The sequence below is a fragment of the Chrysochloris asiatica genome, unplaced genomic scaffold, assembly GCF_000296735.1.
Source record: "Chrysochloris asiatica unplaced genomic scaffold, ChrAsi1.0 scaffold00423, whole genome shotgun sequence".
NCBI classification, from domain to species: domain Eukaryota; kingdom Metazoa; phylum Chordata; class Mammalia; order Afrosoricida; family Chrysochloridae; genus Chrysochloris; species Chrysochloris asiatica.
The window spans coordinates 148,022-166,006 of NW_006408941.1; the positions used below are offsets into that span (position 1 = coordinate 148,022).

General features: G+C 47.7%; 1 protein-coding gene across 1 annotated transcript; it reads left to right on the forward strand.

Moving 5' to 3' along the window:
- The first annotated feature begins 8,155 nt into the window (after window positions 1-8,155).
- Window positions 8,156-15,955, forward strand: FAM83C (family with sequence similarity 83, member C). Its single transcript, XM_006876881.1, has 4 exons — window positions 8,156-8,653; window positions 13,570-13,737; window positions 13,954-14,078; window positions 14,548-15,955. The coding sequence occupies exons 1-4, from the start codon at window positions 8,156-8,158 to the stop codon at window positions 15,953-15,955; spliced, it is 2,199 nt and encodes a 732-aa protein (XP_006876943.1).
- Window positions 15,956-17,985: the final 2,030 nt, after the last annotated feature.

The following is a 17,985-nucleotide window of genomic DNA, read 5'->3' on the forward strand; positions in this document are numbered from 1 at the left end:
TTAAATCCATGTTGGATGGATTGGATGGAATGAGATAAAGCCATGGAATTGGACAAGAGCAAAAGAGTGAATAATCTTGGGGCCTTAATGGGTGTGTAAATAATACTTTTTTCTTTACCTCCCAAATTCAGTATGAATTGAGAAGTAAGGTACAAGAGGCTGACAGGACTTGCTAATATTCTCTCCACTCTCCCTCCTGTTCACCCTGTAAGAAAAGGGCATGCTTAGAAACATATATGGTGCCCTGATATGGTGCTATAGAATAAACACTGGACTGCTAACCTCGGGGTCAGCAGTTCAATCCCACCAGCTGCTCCTTGGAAGCACTATACAGGGTTGCTATGAGTCGGAACTGATTCAATGGCAATTAACAACAAAGATACATATATGAAACCAACTGGCCAATATTAGTCTCAATGGAGAAAGACTGCAAGCATTCCCCTGTGAACAAAAACCAGACAATGTTACCCTTTATCACCATTCCTATCCAATATTGGGATTCCTGGAGTGGCGCTGTAGGATAAGCACTTGACTGCTAACCACTCAATCAGAGGTCAAACGTCTTGAAAACCCTATATAGGTTCTCTATGAGTTGGAGCCAACTCCATGGCACTTAACAACAACAACAACAATACTGTGCTAGAAGTCTTTAGAGCCCTGGCCATTCCGTAAGTCAAGAAAGGGAAATCAAAGACATTCAAATTGGCAAAGAAGAAATAAAATAGCTATTAGCAGATGATATGATCCTATACGTAGAAAATTCCAATGACTCAGAAAGAAAATGACTACAACTAATTGCAAGATTCAACTAAGTGGCAGGGTACAAGGATCAACATGCAAAAATCAGTCCGATTCCTTTACACTAACAACGAGAAGGCAATAAAGAAAACCAGGAAAACAATAGCATTTACAATTGCCACCCAAAATGTAAATGTTGCTCTGTGCCATTGAGTTGATTCCAACTCAGAGTGACCCAGAAGGGTTTCCAAGGAGTGGCTGGTGGGTTTGAACAGCCAACCTGTGGTTAACAGCCCAGTGCTTATCTTACAGTACCACAGCAGGATTCTAAAATATAAAATACTTAGGAATAACTCTAACCAGAGAAACAAAAGACCTACACAAAACACTACCACAAGAAACCAAAAGAGACTTACATAAATGGAAAAATAGTCCATGCTTAATGGGAAGACTTAACATTGTGAAAATGTCAACACTAACCAAAGTGATCTACAGATATAATGTAATCACGATCCAAATTCTAACATCAATCTTTAAAGAGATGCAAAAATTAATCATTTTGGCTACCCAAAGTGTGTGTGTGTGGGGGGTGGGGAGCTACAAAGGCAAGATGAGACTGGCTTACAAGCTTTCAAGAGGGAACCTAGATCCAGAGGGCATGGAGGAAGGTAGAATCTACACTGAGTAGTATCCAATCTGTCTGGGCGGGGCTGATGAAAGGAAATGTGGATAGGTCTCTTGTGATACAATAGTGAATAATTGTTATCAGGAGTGATTGTGAGGTCGGAAATGTAAAGGTAGATGTTTTGTAGCAAGGAGGGGAGTGGTTAACTTTTCAGTCTAGGAGTGGAGGTCCCTGGGACCATCAAGGGAGAAGAGTGGAGAGCGGGACCCTACCCAGAGAAGCAGTGATGCCAGAGATGGAGGCAGAGATGATGACGTGGAGAGATGGAGCAGTTGGGGACTTTAGATCCAGAGAGGGAGAGGGGCTGTATGCTGACGACCAGGGTGCAGGCTTGTAGTGTATACTGTTTGGTTGGTTGATGATGCATAGAGGGGATTGTAATCATGGCAATGAAATGATATACAATAGGATGAATGTAAAACTAATGTTCTCCCATGTAAACTACCACATAATTCACAATAAAACATTTAAAAAAATCATTAACTCTATATGGAAAGGAAGAGATGCAGGATAAGTAAGGAACTACTAAAAAGAAGAGAGTAGGAGGCCTCATAAACTTCCTGATCCAAAACCTACCACACAGCCAGTGTAGTCAAAGCAGCCCAGAACTGTTATAACAATAGACACATAGAACGGTGGAACAGAATTGCGAACCCAGAAGTAATCCATCAACTTATGTACAGCTTATCTTTGACAAAGGGCTGAAATGCATTAAATGGGGGAAGAGAAAGCCACTTTGCAGAAAAATGAAATGGGACCCATATCTCATTCTGTATACAAAAATGAACTCAAGATATATCGAAGAACTAAATGCTACACCTAAAATTATAAAGGCCATCAATGAAAAAGTAGGGACAAACTTAGGGGTCCTATCACATGGCATACATGTACTATCAGACATTACTGAAAACACTTATAGAAGAAGACAAACTAGAAGATTTTACCAAAAGAGTAAAAAAGAGAACCCACAAATTGGGAAAAACATTTTGGCAACAACATATTGGGTAAGGGATTAATCTCGAAGATTTGTAGAAAACTTCAACACCTCGACAAGAAAAAGACAACCCAATTTTTAAGTGGGTAGAGAACATGAACAGACATTTCACTGAAGAAAACATTTAGGCAATCAACACACACATAAATGCTTGATTATTGGCCTTTGGTGATGGTTGTGTGCCATGGAGTCGGTTCCGAGTCATAGCGACCCTGAACAGGATTTCCGAGGCTGTAAATCTTTACGGGAGCAGAATGCCTCATCTTTCTCCCACTAAACAGCTGGTAGTTTTGAACTGCTAACTTTGCAGTTCGCAGCCTGATTCGTAACCACTACGCTAGAGAGATGCAAATCAAAACAACAGTGAGATATCATTTCACCCCAGCAGAGAACAACGAATGTTGGTGAGGGTGTGGAGAAACTGGAACCTTCATACAGTGCTTCTGGTAGGACTGGAAAATGGTGGGACCATTATGGAAAACAGGATGGGACTTTCCTAAAAAGTTAGAAATAGAAATGCCATGTGATGCAGAAATCCCATGTGATATTTACCCACTACTAGGTAAATATTCCCAATAACAAAAAGATGGAAACAAATGCCCATCAATAGAAGAATGGTTAAACAAACTGGTACATATACACAGTGGAATACTATACAAGGTTAAAGAATAGCAATGAATCTGTGAAACATCTCATAACATGGATAAACCTGGAGGACTTTATGAGTGAATAAGTTAATCACAAAAGGGCAAAAATTGTATGAGACCACTAGCACTGTAACTAAGCCCTCAACTGCAAGGTTGGTTTGAACTACAAAGTTGGGGCACCAGCCACCCCTTGAAAACCCTATAATGGTTCGAAACTGCCAGCTGTTCCGTGGGAGAAAGATGAGGCTTTCTGCTTCTGTAAAGATTTACAGCCTCGGAAACCCTGTACAGGGTCGCTATGAGTCGGAACCGACTCCACGGCATGTAACAACAACAACAACAAAGCTACTGCTGGTAGCGTAGTGGTTATAAATCGGGTTGCGAATGGCAAGGTCAGCAGTTCGAAACTACCAGCTGTTCCGCGGGAGAAATATGAGGCTTTCTGCTCCTGTAAGGATTTACAGCCTCGGAAACCCTGTACAGGGTTGCTATGAGTCGGAACCGACTCCACAGCACACAACAACAACAAGCTACTCCTACATAAATAAACTCATTTCTTACAACAACCCAGTGAAGGAGGTGACATTTGTCTTATTTTATAGAGTGAGCCACTGTGACTCCGAGAAGTTGTGATTGTTCAGTTCATCATTAAGTGGCAGTCAGAGTTCAAACCCATGTGGTCTGAGTCTGAGTCCAGTGGTACCACCCGAGTCCCTGAGTGGGTGCAGCTCTTGGGGTGTGAGGAAAAGGGAAAGGCCTAGAATGGTAGGCCAATGCTGGAAATGGTGAACTGCACCTATTTGGAGAGTCTGATGCTTTGGGCCAGTCTGCCCCCTTGGGGAACTCAAGGACTTTTGAGTATAGTTCCAAACTGCCTTTTGCAGCCCCTTTTCCTGGGTCCTTCAGTGGGTGTGTCCTTGCACTCTGTTCCTGTAGTCTGGAATGTCCAACTTGTCATACTGCATTTCTAGAGCTCCAGACCCCACCTCTGGGCATCTTCGCCACTTGTCACTTGGTCCCTCCAGCTCTCCCTTGATTCAAGGGGTGGACACACTCTCGCTCCCCTACTAGTCCTGGCTGCTCGGCAGTGGGCTCCTTCTCCCAGGGCCCTGAGGGGATAAAGGTGTGCAGCAGCGATGGAATCCGAGCAGCTTCCATTGGAGGGCTGTAGCCTCGCCTCTGTTCTCACCACCCCCACAGGACAGTCACTGAGCCAGGCGCCACTCGACCTGTGGGAGACAACAGACAAGGTCGAGTGATGCCAGGCAGGCGCCTGACACATCTGCTGGACAGCAAAATATTTTCCTTCTTAATAACAGTCATTAAGGGGCCTGTGCCCAGAACACTGAAGCTAGGGCCTGGGCTTAGGTCTGTCTTTAGGGCTCCTGTCACCCGGGGCCATCACCCCAGGTCCAGAGCTGAGGCTGCCTCCCTCTCTCTGCCCTCTTCTCCACTCACCCTGAAGGGAGGGCAATCATTTGTGCAGCCTGGGGGATTTGATTTGATTTATATGCTATTATTATAGGATGGAGGGAATCCCCTGGAGCCCTTTTCCCTTCATCTCAGCCACAACTACCCTTGTCTCTCTCCTCAAACATAGCCAGTACTACAACCTCACCCTCAGAAACACATGCACACAGACGTGGACATAGTGCAAATACACAGACTAGATGTTTACAGGATGTCAGGCAGTCACATGAATACCACAGTGCTACAGTATGTACCTGTTCAGACATGTACAGGTGCAGCTATGCATACCTGTATTGTTGTTGTTAAGTGCCATCGAGTTGGTTCCGACTCATAATTACCAGGTATTGTGTTTCCAGGGCTTTAAATTTTCACTGGAGCAGAGAGCCTCACCTTTATGTCACGGAGCAGCTGGTGGGTTCAAACTGTGGTGCTTGTTATATGGAGCCACCACGCTCCCATACCTGTGTACATATGTCTGTTTAGTTGAATCCTATGAAATTGCCAATTTTCAATAGGTTTTATTAAAATAAAAACTTTTAGTGTAAATTGGGTGAAGGTTTGCAGAGCAGAGCAGTTTTCCATTCAACAATTCATACACATTTTGTTTTATTTCATTGCTTGTAATCCCCACAATGAAACTACTTATTCCACTTCTTCCTGTGTTGCCTGTTTCCAGTCATCTTTCATTCCTGACTCTTCTGAACTTTGTCTTTGGGTCAGTGGTGCCCTATGTGATATCAAATGGCTGCAGACCTCACTAGTGTTATTGTCCCCCTTACGCTAGTGTGTTCTGTGGACTCAGTTTCAGCTCACAGCGACCCTGTATAGAGTTTCTGGGGTTATAAATCTTTGTGGGTGCAGAAAGTCCCATCTTTCTCCCATGGAGTGCCTGGTGGATTCAGACTGCTGAGTATGTGATACCACTATGCTACCAAGGCTCCTTTCCCCTTATGGACCTGTGTGCTGTTTGGCTTAAAGTTGATCCATGGAGTGAGTTCATTGGCAGGCCTAAAGGGTGACTAAGGGCCATGTCTCAGGGGTTCCACCAGCCTCTAGCTAACCAGTAAACCTTGTCTTTTTAATGGTTTTGAGTTTTGTTCCTCATTTTCCCACTCTATCCAGGACCTTCTAATGTGATCTCTTTCAGAGCAGTTGGTAGTAGCAGCTGGGTACCATCTAGTTCTTCTGGTCTCAGAGTCACGGAGATTGATGTTCACATGGTCTGTGAGTCCATTGAATTAATTGTTTCCATGTGTCTTCAATTTTCAACACTGTTCTCTCCTCAGGAAAAGGAGAGACCAAAAGTTGCACCTTAGATGGCCACTCATGAACTTTTAAGACCCCAATAGATTTTTACTTAAAAAAAAAAAAAAAAAGGAATCAAATACAAACCCGAGCATGGAGGGAAATATACAAAAATATAGATACAAAAATATGTACCATCAGTTGGACATGTACACATTTGAGGATAAACAGGAACTCAGCCATGTAGAACCTGGCCTGCCTCTCTGCCCCACGGGCAGTCCTTTGGCCCAGATAAGGCCCTGATTTTCCCCTTTAAACACATCTGAGATAAGGTCCTAATGAGGGCCCTGCGACCTCGGCTGCCCCCACACAGCTCATTAGCTTCCTCCCACAGTCTGGCTCTGCTTACCCTTTAGTCTCCAGGGCCTCCTCAGAAGGCCTGGGGCTCCATTTCTGCCCCTGGGATGGCCCAGCATTTTGCTTCTTGTCCTATGAGCCCCTCATCCTTCAAAGACACAGCCCCTGTCCAGTTCATCGAGTTCAACCCTGACAGCCCCTAAGCCCACACTAAAAATATTTTGTATCCCATCCTCACCTCCATGTGTTGGACACAGAGGAACTAAACAGCTGCTGCTTGAGGGAATGGGCAGATGGGCCCAGGCCAAGTAAAGCCAGGTGAAATCAGTACCGAAAAGGAATTGGCGAGGCTTTCAGACCTGCTTTAGGTCTTCCTGCCTCATGGCCATTCTGTTTGAACCTCGACCCTCCATATAAAAATGGTGCTTTGAGCCGATATGGGACACCATTGTGACCACTCCTCCCCAAAACAGCTGTCATTGCTGCTGCCCTTTTCTAGAGTAAACACTCGCTCATTTTCCTAAGGAAAGACTGGGAAATTGGCTCTTTTGGGGTCAGAGCTCCATCAGAAACCTGCCAACCATCTGTGCCTCCTGGCCTTGTAGAGTATCCCCTACCCTCTGAAACAACTTTCCTCTGAAACACTCACAAACATTTAATACTCAGCCCCTGAGGAAGCGAAGAAGGCTGGGGCCAGCCCTCACTGGCACAGGAGCACCCTTAAGAGTTGAGGGTATTGAAAGCGCAGCCATCTAAAACAGCATTTCTCAAGGGTTGGACCTAGCCTATAGCCCCAGATATACTGAGCATTTATTTCAAAGGCCAGTCCCAGAAGGCTGCCCCAGACCTGGATCAGCATCTCTGGGTGTGTGAGGCCTGGGGATCTGCATTTTATTACGTCCTGGGCTACTGTAAGCCACTATGCTGGGCCTTTGGAGTGTGGGCTCCGAGTCAGGAGTGGGGCTGGGCAGGGCCTCTGAGAGTCAGTTATGGAGGAATGCCTTGGTCCTTGGGAGCTCTTGGCTCTTACTCCAATGCCTGTACATTGACCATACTGAGCCATGTGAGATCTATTGTGGTGGTTGTTAAGTGCCGCCAGTCGACCCATAGCGATCCTTTAAAAGGATTCTAAAGGAGCAGCTGGCAAGCTTGAACTGCAGACCTTGCAGTTCAAATGGCTTTGCAGTCTGGCTGATTAACCCACAGCACAGGTATGGTGGCCTATAACCAGTCTCCGAATTGGTGTTCAGGTCAGTTTATGTGTTGTTGTTGTTGTTGTTGTTGTTACGTGCCGTGGAGTCGGTTCCGATTCATAGTGACCCTGTACAGGGTTTCCGAGGTTGTAAATCTTTACGGGAGCAGAAAGCCTCATCTTTCTCCTGCGGAACAGCTGGTAGTTTCGAACTGCTGACCTTAAGGTTCACAGCCCAATTCGTAACCACTACGCTACCAGAGTGTGTCAGAATGTCTGGTGTGTCAGCATGTATTCTCCCTCTGTGTGTCTGTATGTATGCCAACATTTCTGTTTGTGTGTTTACATCTTTAACTCTTGCCTTGAATCATCAAGACACCCCAGGGTGTGTATGCATATGCGTGTTCATACTGCCCCTCTACAGGTGTGAGCCCCTCTGGACAGTAATCCCATCTCCACAGGGGGTCCTGGAAGGTCAGGGTTTGGGGGCAGTTTGCTAGGAGCCTGGTGGGGATGGAGCAGGAGATGCTAGGGTAGAAGTGGAGGTGGGGAGATGTGTGCTAAGGGCCTGACAACTGCCACTTCCCTGGGCGGGCAAGTCTGAACAGTGGGCAGACAGATGGGGCTGACCCAACAGGTTCCAAAGGCCAGGGGCAATGGGGTGGAGCCTGGCTCCAACTGAGGGTAGCAGCAAGTTGAGGATCTTGCCACACACATACCTGGCAGGTGGGCAGGAAGCGGATCTGCTAGTATCTTCTTCCTGCTGTAGTCAGCCTGACGTGCAGGCCATGGAGTCCACTGGCAGGTGAGAAACCAGGTGGGCAGGTATGTTTGGGGGCCTGGGAGCCCAGGGCATGGCGGGACCCCTGAGGGGTCGGGTGGAGGAGCTGAAGCGGCCCTGTTGGCGAGAGGCCTCACCTCTTGTGCTGCGGCACAGCGAGGCTGCCCGGCTGGCAGCTGATGCCCTCCTGGAGAGGGGCGAGGCTGCCTACTTGCGGGTCATCTCGGAGGAGCGGGAGTTGCCGTTTCTGAGCGCCCTGGATATGAACTACATGACCAGTCATGTGCGTGGCAGCCCTGAGCTCAGTGAAGCCCAGGGACCAGAGGCCTCAGGGCCTGACCGTCTCAGCCTGCTCTCCGAAGTCACCTCGGGCACCTACTTCCCCATGGCCTCTGACGTAGACCCCCCAGATCTAGACCTGGGCTGGCCCGAGGTTCCACAGGCCACGGGCTTCAGCCCCACCCAGGCTGTGGTCCACTTCCAACGGGACAAGGCCAAGAGCATCAAGGACCTGCTGCGCTTCCTCTTCAGCCAGGCCCGCACGGTAAGCAGAAACTGAAGTCCAGAGGGGAAAAGGAACTCATCTAAGGCCACACAACATTCTAGGTGCAGAATTGGCGCTAGAGCCTCTAGTTTCTGCTACAGCACATGCTCCCAGAGAGTGGACGTATGTTTTACTTTGGCAGCTCTTTGGCACTCAGGGAAACCATGGATTCCCCCTGACATCATCTTAAAACCATATCATTGTTGTTGTTGTTGTTACATACCATCCAATAGGTTCTGACTCATATCAACCATGTATAGAGTTTCCAAGGAGCAGCTGGTGGGTTTGAACTGCTGACCTTGTGCTTAGCAATCCAGTGCCTAACCTACAGCACCAGTATAATGAATAAAAAGGTCTGTCTTGAGCATTATGCTTTTTTAAGAACTATCTGAATGGGATCAGCTTGACAACAGCAACTGGAAAGATTAGAAAGGACCCTTAGGGGGCAGTGAGTTTATGTTAATAAGGAGGAAGAGCTCAGAAGGAGAGGGTGAGAATATCTGCACAATTAAAAATGTAACCAGTCTCACTGAATTGGATAGGTAGAAAATGGTGACTTGGTATATGTTTTGCTGTGTGTGTTTCTAACAACAAAGTAAATAGAATTTAGAGAGCAAAAAACAGAAGACGTCAGAGGGGGCTTTGAAATTTGTGTGGAAAAGTTCCATTAGCTTCTTTTTTTTTTCTTCACTATCTAACATTTTAGTTTTATTCTAAAGAAATCAATATTAGTCAGTGTACATTTACCAAGGCAAAGATTTCAGTTTTAGGATATAGGCACACAGAAAATAAATGAAGCTGTTATCCACCTGATTAACCAAACTTGAAAATATCTACACCATTGGTTTTCCTCATGATTAATTATCACATATGGGGAAATATCTATATACATCTATACATAGATATATATATATTTTACTTCAATGTAAAACTTCTCCCTTTAAATTAAAAACGAATAAAATTTTAAAAATTAGATTTACAGGACACCCAAAACTATGCTTGTATTTCACTTTTATAATATAAATTATCAACAAGGTCCTATCCTATGAAGAAAACACTAAATAACTTCCCCCTCCCTCATTTAAGACCAAGAAACAACTAAATCATGTATATTTTTTAAATTAAGAAACCAATACCGGGATATTACCAAGACAGAAATTAAGCACATGTTCAATTAGCACATTCCATATTTCAGAGACAAAGAGGCACTAGCATTCATGTAGTAAGGGTATTTACAAACACAACCAGTGTGCTATACAAGTTCAACAGAGTTTAAGTCATTTTTCAGAGTCTGGACTTCTTGAAACATTCTTCTTATCTGTTTCATGGATTAAGGAGCTGGCGTCTTACTATAAAGGAAGGGGCAGCAAATCCAGACCCAAAGTATACAGTCATCACAATTAGTAACCGCCACTTGTTTTCCGTGGAAAATGGCTAATCCTTCCCTGGGCCCTCCTTAATAGTGGCTCCTCAGACCACAGAGGTGGTAAACTTCCGGATGCTCTGTCCCAACATGGCACTGTTGGAAGCAAAGAAACGGAGAAATCAGCTCCTGCTTCCATGACCTTGTACCTGTGCAAGGCCCATTATCTTTTAACTCAACTTTTCCACAAACCTTCTGAAGTCCCCTTCGTAGAACTGAGGAGGGGGCTCAGGGGCTCTGTGAACCCTCGGAAATGCATGCAAAGCTGGGCATATAGCAGTGAGGGTTTTTCTCTGCATCTGTCTTGAGAGAGGGCTCATCATCTTCATCAGAGGCCCGAAGTTTTGTGACCTCAAAACTAAGAACCGCAGCTTCAGAGAACTTCAAACCATCCATCCCTTTGACTTGTTGTTAAGTGCCTCTGACTCTTAATAACCCTGTATAGGGTTTCTGAGGAGCAACTGGTGAGTTTGAACTACCAACTTTATGAGAGAGGCTGAGACTTGCTCAGGGAACAAAGACTCTGGGAGAGAGGAGCCCCTAGTTTAGCCTTGTATCCTGGCATAGGGCAGAGTGGGGCACCATGCTGGGCTTCCACATGGCCTAAGGGACATGACTTTTGACTCTGTCCAGGCAGAGAAAGGGGAATGGAGGCTTCTGGGCTCAGGGTTGAGGAGCAGGAGACTCAGAATCAGGAGAGTAGAAGGTTTGGAAGGCAGGTATCTCCTGGTGGGGGTGGTCAGTGCTGGAGGCCTCCAGCCCCAGATTAGCAGAGCTTCACTTCTGTGACTCAGGAGGCAGGGACATGGATAACATGACCCCTGTCTGAGGAAGCAGGATGCCGGAGCCTCCCATGCAAGCCTGCCTGTGCCCCAGGCAGGGGCGGGCTAGGCCTGATTGGCATCGGGAATGGGGTGATTAGGGAGGTTGTTGCTGCTGTCTTCACCCTGTCCCTTTGATCTTCCCTGCCTGTCCTTATTCCCCCAGCACTGGCCTGGCCATGCTGTGGGTCAGGGGCATCCTCTAGAGCCTTGCCTCCTCACCTCCCATCTGGACCCTCCAACCTGGGGCTAGGACCCAGCTTCTTGCTCTTCATCCCATCACTGACTTGGAGTGACTGTGGGAAATGCTTCCTTTCCTTAGGGTCCAATGCCCTCGTTTGTTAAGACAGTAGGGAAGAAACATTTATTGAGCTTCTGTTGTATGTGGAGCCTTTTCACATTTAATTCCCAATAACTTTGAGATCCAACTATCATTATCTCCATTTAACAGATGAGGAAGTTGAGGCTTTCAGAGGTGAAGCGACTCACCCAGAGCCCTAGCACCAGGAAGAGCAGAGTCCAGATTCAAACCTAGTTCAGGGCAACTGCAGAGCTGAGAATTCTGCTCTGCCTCAGCCTTGCCTGGGAGAGGATCCTCTCACAGCAGATACATGCAACGGGAAGACACCAGTGGGTACCGAAGCTTATCTGAGGCGGGTCCATATGTGAAGTAAAACCCACAAGCCCCAGCCTCTGAACTGAGCAAGACACTTGGTTCTGATTGCCACGGGTGGAAGTGAGGGAGTCCATGAATGTCAGACCAGACCTCTGCAGCTTCACAGGGAAATTGAGGGGACTGGTGAAGGGAACTCGAGACCCCAGTAACTGGCTTGCAGCTTTGACTCTTAGAGAAGAACCTCAGGTCAGTCAGAACACCTGCCAATGCTAGCAGGAAGCGTGGAAAGGACTGGGAATCTGGGTCTTAGTTTCTGCCTGACTCTTTCTCCCTCTTGGCCTCAGTGATCCCATATGTAGAATGAGGGTTGAGACCAGGGATGGGGAACATCTGGCCTGCGGCAATACAGTTGGTGGTGGTGGTGTGTCGTGGAGTCGGTTCCAACTCATAGCCACCCTGCGTAGGGTTTCCGAGGCTGTAAGTCTTTATGGGAGCAGAAAGCCTGCTCTTTCTCCCTCAGAACGCTTAGTAGTTTCATACTGCTCTCTCTGAGGTTAGCAGCTTGACTCGTAACCACTATGTTACCAGAGTTCCTTCCATGGCAGAATAAGGTCCTTGAAATCATTTGGTCTGGCCCTCCAAGGTAACTGCAGTTACAGCCATCACATTGTTGTTGTTGTTGTTAAGTGCCGTCGAGTCGATTCTGACCCATAGCAACCCTGTATAGGTTTCCAAGGAGCAGCTGGTGAGCTTGAACGGCTGACCTTGCTGTTCAAATGGCTCCGCAGTCTGGCGCATTAACCCACAGCCATCACATTGCTGTTGTTGTGAAGTGCTGTCGAGTCGGTTCCGACCCATAACGACCCTGTTTAGGGTTTCCGAGGAACAGCTGGTGAGCTTGAACCACCAACCTTGCAGTTCAAATGGTTTTACAGTCATCACATTGTTGTTGTTGTTGTTAGGTGCCATCGTGTTGGTACCGGCTCATCGCAACCTTATGCACAGCAGAACGACACACTGCCCGATCCTGGGCCAACCTCACTACTGTTGCCACACTTGAGTCCATCAATGCTGCCACTTGGCCAGTCCATCTCATTGGGGGTCTTCCTCTTTTTCTCTGACCTTCCACCTTACCAAACATGATATCCTTCTCCAGTGACTGGTCCCTCCTGACAGTATATCTGAAGTATGAGACACAAAGTTTGACCGTCCTGGCCTCCAAGGAGCACTCTGGCTGTACTTCTTCCAAAACAGATCTATTGGTTCTTTTGGCAGCCCATGGCAATGTCAATATTCTCCTCCAACACCACATTGTTGTTGTTGTTATGTGCCAAGGAGTTGGTTCTGACTCTTAGCAACCCTGTACAGGGCAGAGCAGAAAGCCTCATCTTTCTCCTGTGGAACAGCTGGTAGTTTTGAACAGCTGACCTTGCAGTTCGCAGCCCGATTCGTAACCACTATGCTACCAGAGCTCTTTTAACACCACATTAGGGGAGTTAATTACGTGTTTAACTATATATAGGAGGCCAATGAATAAAGTTGATACTTTTGTATGACCCTTGAATGAGGTTATAAGTTTCGGCAGAAAAAAAAGGTTCCCCAGCCCTGCTTTGGAGTCTTGGTGTGACTATGTGGGTTAGTGCCCTGGACAGCAAAGTTAGTTTGAACCACAAGGTCAGTGGTTCAAGCTCACCAGCTGCTCCTTGGAAACCCTATAGAGGGCCACTATGGGTCAGAACTGACTTAATGGCACTTAAAAGCAACAACAACCCCTGCTTTAGACCAACACAATGGATACACAGACATCTGAGAGAATCCTATGACAAACACTCTGTCCACAGAAAAATGCACACAAAACTTTCAAACAACTTCTGTGGGTTCAAGACAGTCAAAACCCCCTGTGCCCAAGTTAAGAAGCCCTTCATTAGGCCACTGTTAAAGACCTTTGCAGTTCAGATGTTCTCACAGGCTCTGGCCTCCTGATTTTCAGTTCCAGGACTGGGGTGGATGTGGGCAGGGCCCCAAAGCAGGGCTGAGCATTCCCCTTCTTCCCCAGGTCGTGGCTGTGGTAATGGATGTATTCACAGACATGGAGCTTCTGTGTGATCTCATGGAGGCCTCAAGCCGGCGCGGTGTCCCTGTCTACCTGCTCCTGGCCCAGGAATACCTGAGGCACTTCCTGGAGATGTGCTACAAAATGGACCTCAGTGGGGGGCACCTGCTGGTCAGTGAGGGGCAGGGCAGCAAGGGAGGAGGGGCCAGGGAGGTGAGTGGAGAAGAATGAGTTGGGTGATTTGTGGTCATTGAGGGCCAGTGGGGGTGGAGAACTGGGTTTCCTTAGCTATTTGGGTCAAAGACCACATGGGGCATACAGGCTTGAGCCACCCTCCTCCCATCTGTCAAGCTCACTCTCAACCTCCTTCTTCCTTTCCTGGTCCAGAACATGCGTGTGCGGAGTACATGTGGGGACACCTACTGCAGCAAGGCGGGTCGCCGCTTTACTGGGCAGGCCCTGGAGAAGTTCGTAATTGTCGACTGTGAGCAAGTGGTTGCGGGTAGCTACAGGTGATCGGACTGGAAGGGAGAAGGCCTGGGCTGTGTCCCCGGGTACTGAGAGTATCTGGGATCTTGTAGTTTTGAACTCTTCCTCTGTCGCCCATCTCTTTAAACACGTACTGAGCACCTGTTGCCTGCCAGGCACTGTGCAAGGCTCAGAGAATAGCATGGGAAACTCACTCTAGTGGAAGGGCCACTTGAATGTTGTTGGCAGAGACAATCATGATTTTCCATTGGCATTGGAGGGACTTCAGCGAATCTTGCCCCCGGCCCTTATTATAGATGGGGAAATTGAGGCCCTGAGATGGGCAGCTGCTTGCCCAAGTCCACTCAGCAGAGCTAAAGACTACTACAGACCCTGGGATCAGAGCTCTGTCCCCTTCACTGTGGGGCCTTCATGGTGGTGGAGTTTGGGGTCAGTTTCCTGCCAAGCCCCCTGGGTGGTGCTTGGTTTCCTGACTCTACTCTTCTGCCCCAGCTTCACCTGGCTGTGCAGTCAGGCCCACACGAGCATGGTGCTGCAGCTAAGGGGCCGCATCGTAGAAGACTTTGACCGGGAGTTCCGCTGTCTGTATGCTGAGTCTCGGCCGGTGGAGGGCTTCTGTGGTGGAGAGGAGCCGTTGTCACCCAGGGCACTACGCCCTCCCCAGGTGGCCCTGGCCTTCAGACCTGGCATCCCAAGCCCCACTTCCTCCTTACCTTCCAGCGTGAGCCTCTGCAGCATCAAGCGCTCTCCTCTCATGGGCCGCTCCCCCTACCTCGCTCTGCCAGGAGGCTGCAGTGACAAGGGTATGGGATTCTCATCCCCAGGTCCTGGCCGCCTTGAGGCTAATGGTCAGTACCTCCTGCAACGCCAGCTGTCAGACCCTAACCACGGCTCCCCTCCTGGACTCTACAAGGCCAACCTGGGCAAACTGGGGGCATCCCCATGGTCTCAGTCCTCCCCTGCCCTCAACCACCATAGTGTCAGCCCCACGCCTCTGGCAGTGGGCTCATCTCTGCTCTCGCGCCCACGACCGCTCTTCCCCTTCCCCCGGGGTGGCCCAGCCCTGGCCCGGCTCCCAGAGAATGGGCTCTCAGGTAGCCAGGAGCACAGCCCACCACGAGGTCACCGAGTACCTGGTCCAGCCCTAGAGACAGTGGATGAGAAGCCATCTCTGAGTCAGAGCCATGGCCAGCTGGACCTCCTGGTCCCCTTTCCCAGAGCCCAAGAAGCAGGAGACCCCGACTCTGGCTCAGGCTCCCTGCAGCCTGGTGAGCAGGTCCCAGAGGAAACAAGATTGTCCCCAAGCCAGAACTATAGCCAACTGGACCTCCTGCCCCGGGCCCCTGGTGCCAGGAGCACCTCCGAGTCAGGCTCCCCCAGAAATGGTGATCGGCTCTCACCAGACAGAAGACTGTCCCCAAGCCACAGCCAGTTGGACTTCCTGGTGCCATTCTCCAAGGCCCACAACTCCAATATGCCACCTGAGACTAGCTCCCCAGTCAAGCCCAGCAGGCAGGACCCGGATGAGCGGCGGCAGACCCTAGGCCACAGCCAGCTGGATCTCATCACAAAATTTGGCCCATTCCAGGATGAGGGACCTGGGCCCAATGGTCTCCCCAGTCAGAACCCTGTTCGAAACATTGCAGTGGGATCTGGGGATGAGAAGCGGCTGACCTTGGGTCACAGCAAGCTGGACCTCATCACCAAGTATCACCAGTTGCAGGGTGTCAGGCAGGGGCCTGAACATGGCCTACCAGGAGACTCTACAGGTGGCCATCGTAAGGGTGGTAGCAGCGACCTTTATGGGGATGAGAAGCGGCTGACCCTGGGCCACAGTAAACTGGACCTCATCACCAAGTACAACAAGTTCAAGCTACTCCGAAGCCGATTTGATATGTAGCCTGGCTCCCAGAGGGGACAGGTCCCTCCTCCATTCAGAGACTGTGGACTTGCTCAGGGTCCAGACTCTGAGCAGGGGCTGCATGGGAGGGAAGCTTAGGTTAGACACTTCCTGGGTTTACTTATACACTTACACACAAACTCACTGACTCACTGCAGAGGAGATTCGGACTCATAGCACCTCTGTATAGATTTTCTGAGACTGTAAATCTTTATGGGAGCAGACAGCCTCATTTTTCTACTGTGGTTCAGCTGGTGAGTTTGAACCGCCAGCCTTGCAGTTAGCAGCCCAACACCTAGCCCATAGTACAACCAGGTCTACACACACACACACACACACACACACACACACACACACGGAAGTGGAACCCATGATAATCAAACCCCTACCACATGTCAAGCACCTAACAACAACAAACCATGTCAGGAGTCTTGGTGTGGCGCTGGGGGTTAATGTACTTACTGGACTGCAAAGTCGGTTTGAACCGCAAGGTCCATGGTTCAAGCCATTCCTCAGAAACCCAATTCAGGGTTGCTATGGGTTGGAACCTACTTGACAGCACTTAACAACCACATGTTGGGCACTCACACCAGTTACTTCTACTCATCCTTCATCTTTTCAACACCCCTCTGTGGTATCATTGCCCCTTTATTACAAATGTGGAAGTTGAGATCCAGAGAGTTTGAACAACTTGTTTGCAATCAGATCCAAGTAGATGACACAATAAGGATTCAAATCTGTGTCCAACTCTAATGACAATGTTTTCTGTTGTAGAAATGACACACAACATCCACCGTTCCTATGCCCCCATGCGCATAAAACACACATATCATAGAAATGCCTTTATAACACACACAGGAACACCAACAAGGTTGTTGCTGTTGTTGATAAGTGCCGTCAAGTTGGTTCTGACTCAGCAACCCTGTACAGGGTTACACACGCACAAACTGAACACCATACATACACACAACAGTAAGTAAGGGCACACAGATCCATGGGATTAACCAAAACAATTAGAATGCAGTTAAAGACACGCAGTAAATGCTGCAAAATATTGATACAAAATCATAGAAACCTTTATTAAACAAAATTATCAAAATATGAAGACATAGTTTCTTGATATTTCCTCCATCAAGGTCTATACACTTCTGAAGGTGTAATTTCATCTCTCTAACAGTTCCCCCAAGGAGCTCTGGTAGCGTAGTGGTTACGAATCGGGCTGCTAATCTCACGGTCAGCAGTTCAAAACTACCAGCTGTTCCGCAGGAGAAAGATGAGGCTTTCTGCTCTCGTAAAGATTTACAGCCTTGGAAACCCTGTACAGGGTCACTGTGAGTCAAAACCGACTCCATGGCATGTAACAACAACAATAGCTTCCCCAAAGAATTCTGCATTCGATTGAAACCACACTAAGACAGCAGTTTTGGCATCTTTGGGGGACTCAAATCATATTCCTTTTCAATGTTCTTTGAGATTTGGGAACAAAAAGAAGTCTGAAGGGGCGAGAGCATGGCTGTAGGATTTTTTGTGAATGAAGTAAGGTTTCCCAATGAAATTCTCCTAGGATAGCCTTGCTTGCCTTGCAGAATGAGCAGGTGCATTGTTGTGATGGTAAAAAAGAAAAAAATTCCTTGGTACAACGTCCCTGGCCTTTTTCTCACCAATGCAATTTTCCATTTTCTTAAAACTTTTTCCTAATAAGCTCCCATAATCATCCCTGTTCTTTAAGAAAATCTGTCAAGATTATCCCTTGGGAATCCAGAAGAAAAAAAAAAAAAAACAGTTGTCATAACCTTTTGAACTGACCTCTGTCTTGAATTTAACTAGTTTAGCACATTCCCCTTGGAAACTGTTGTTTTGACTGGGCCTTTTATTTTTATTTTTTGAAGGCACCCTAATGAGATTGAGATAAATGTATTACTAAGAAAACAACCACTGACCACAGAGACATGCTTAAACATATTTTGTTCAGAATAAACCTGTGCATGCATGAACTGGAGCTATAGTAGCAATACTTTTTGACCTATCCT

Coding starts and splice junctions, on each gene's coding strand:
- FAM83C (XM_006876881.1), top strand. CDS start 8,156: ATGTTTGGGGGCCTGGGAGCCCAGGGCATGGCGGGACCCCTGAGGGGT. Junction 13,738..13,953: donor TCAGTGGGGGGCACCTGCTG/GTCAGTGAGGGG, acceptor TTCCTGGTCCAG/AACATGCGTGTGCGGAGTAC. Junction 14,079..14,547: donor GTGGTTGCGGGTAGCTACAG/GTGATCGGACTG, acceptor CTTCTGCCCCAG/CTTCACCTGGCTGTGCAGTC.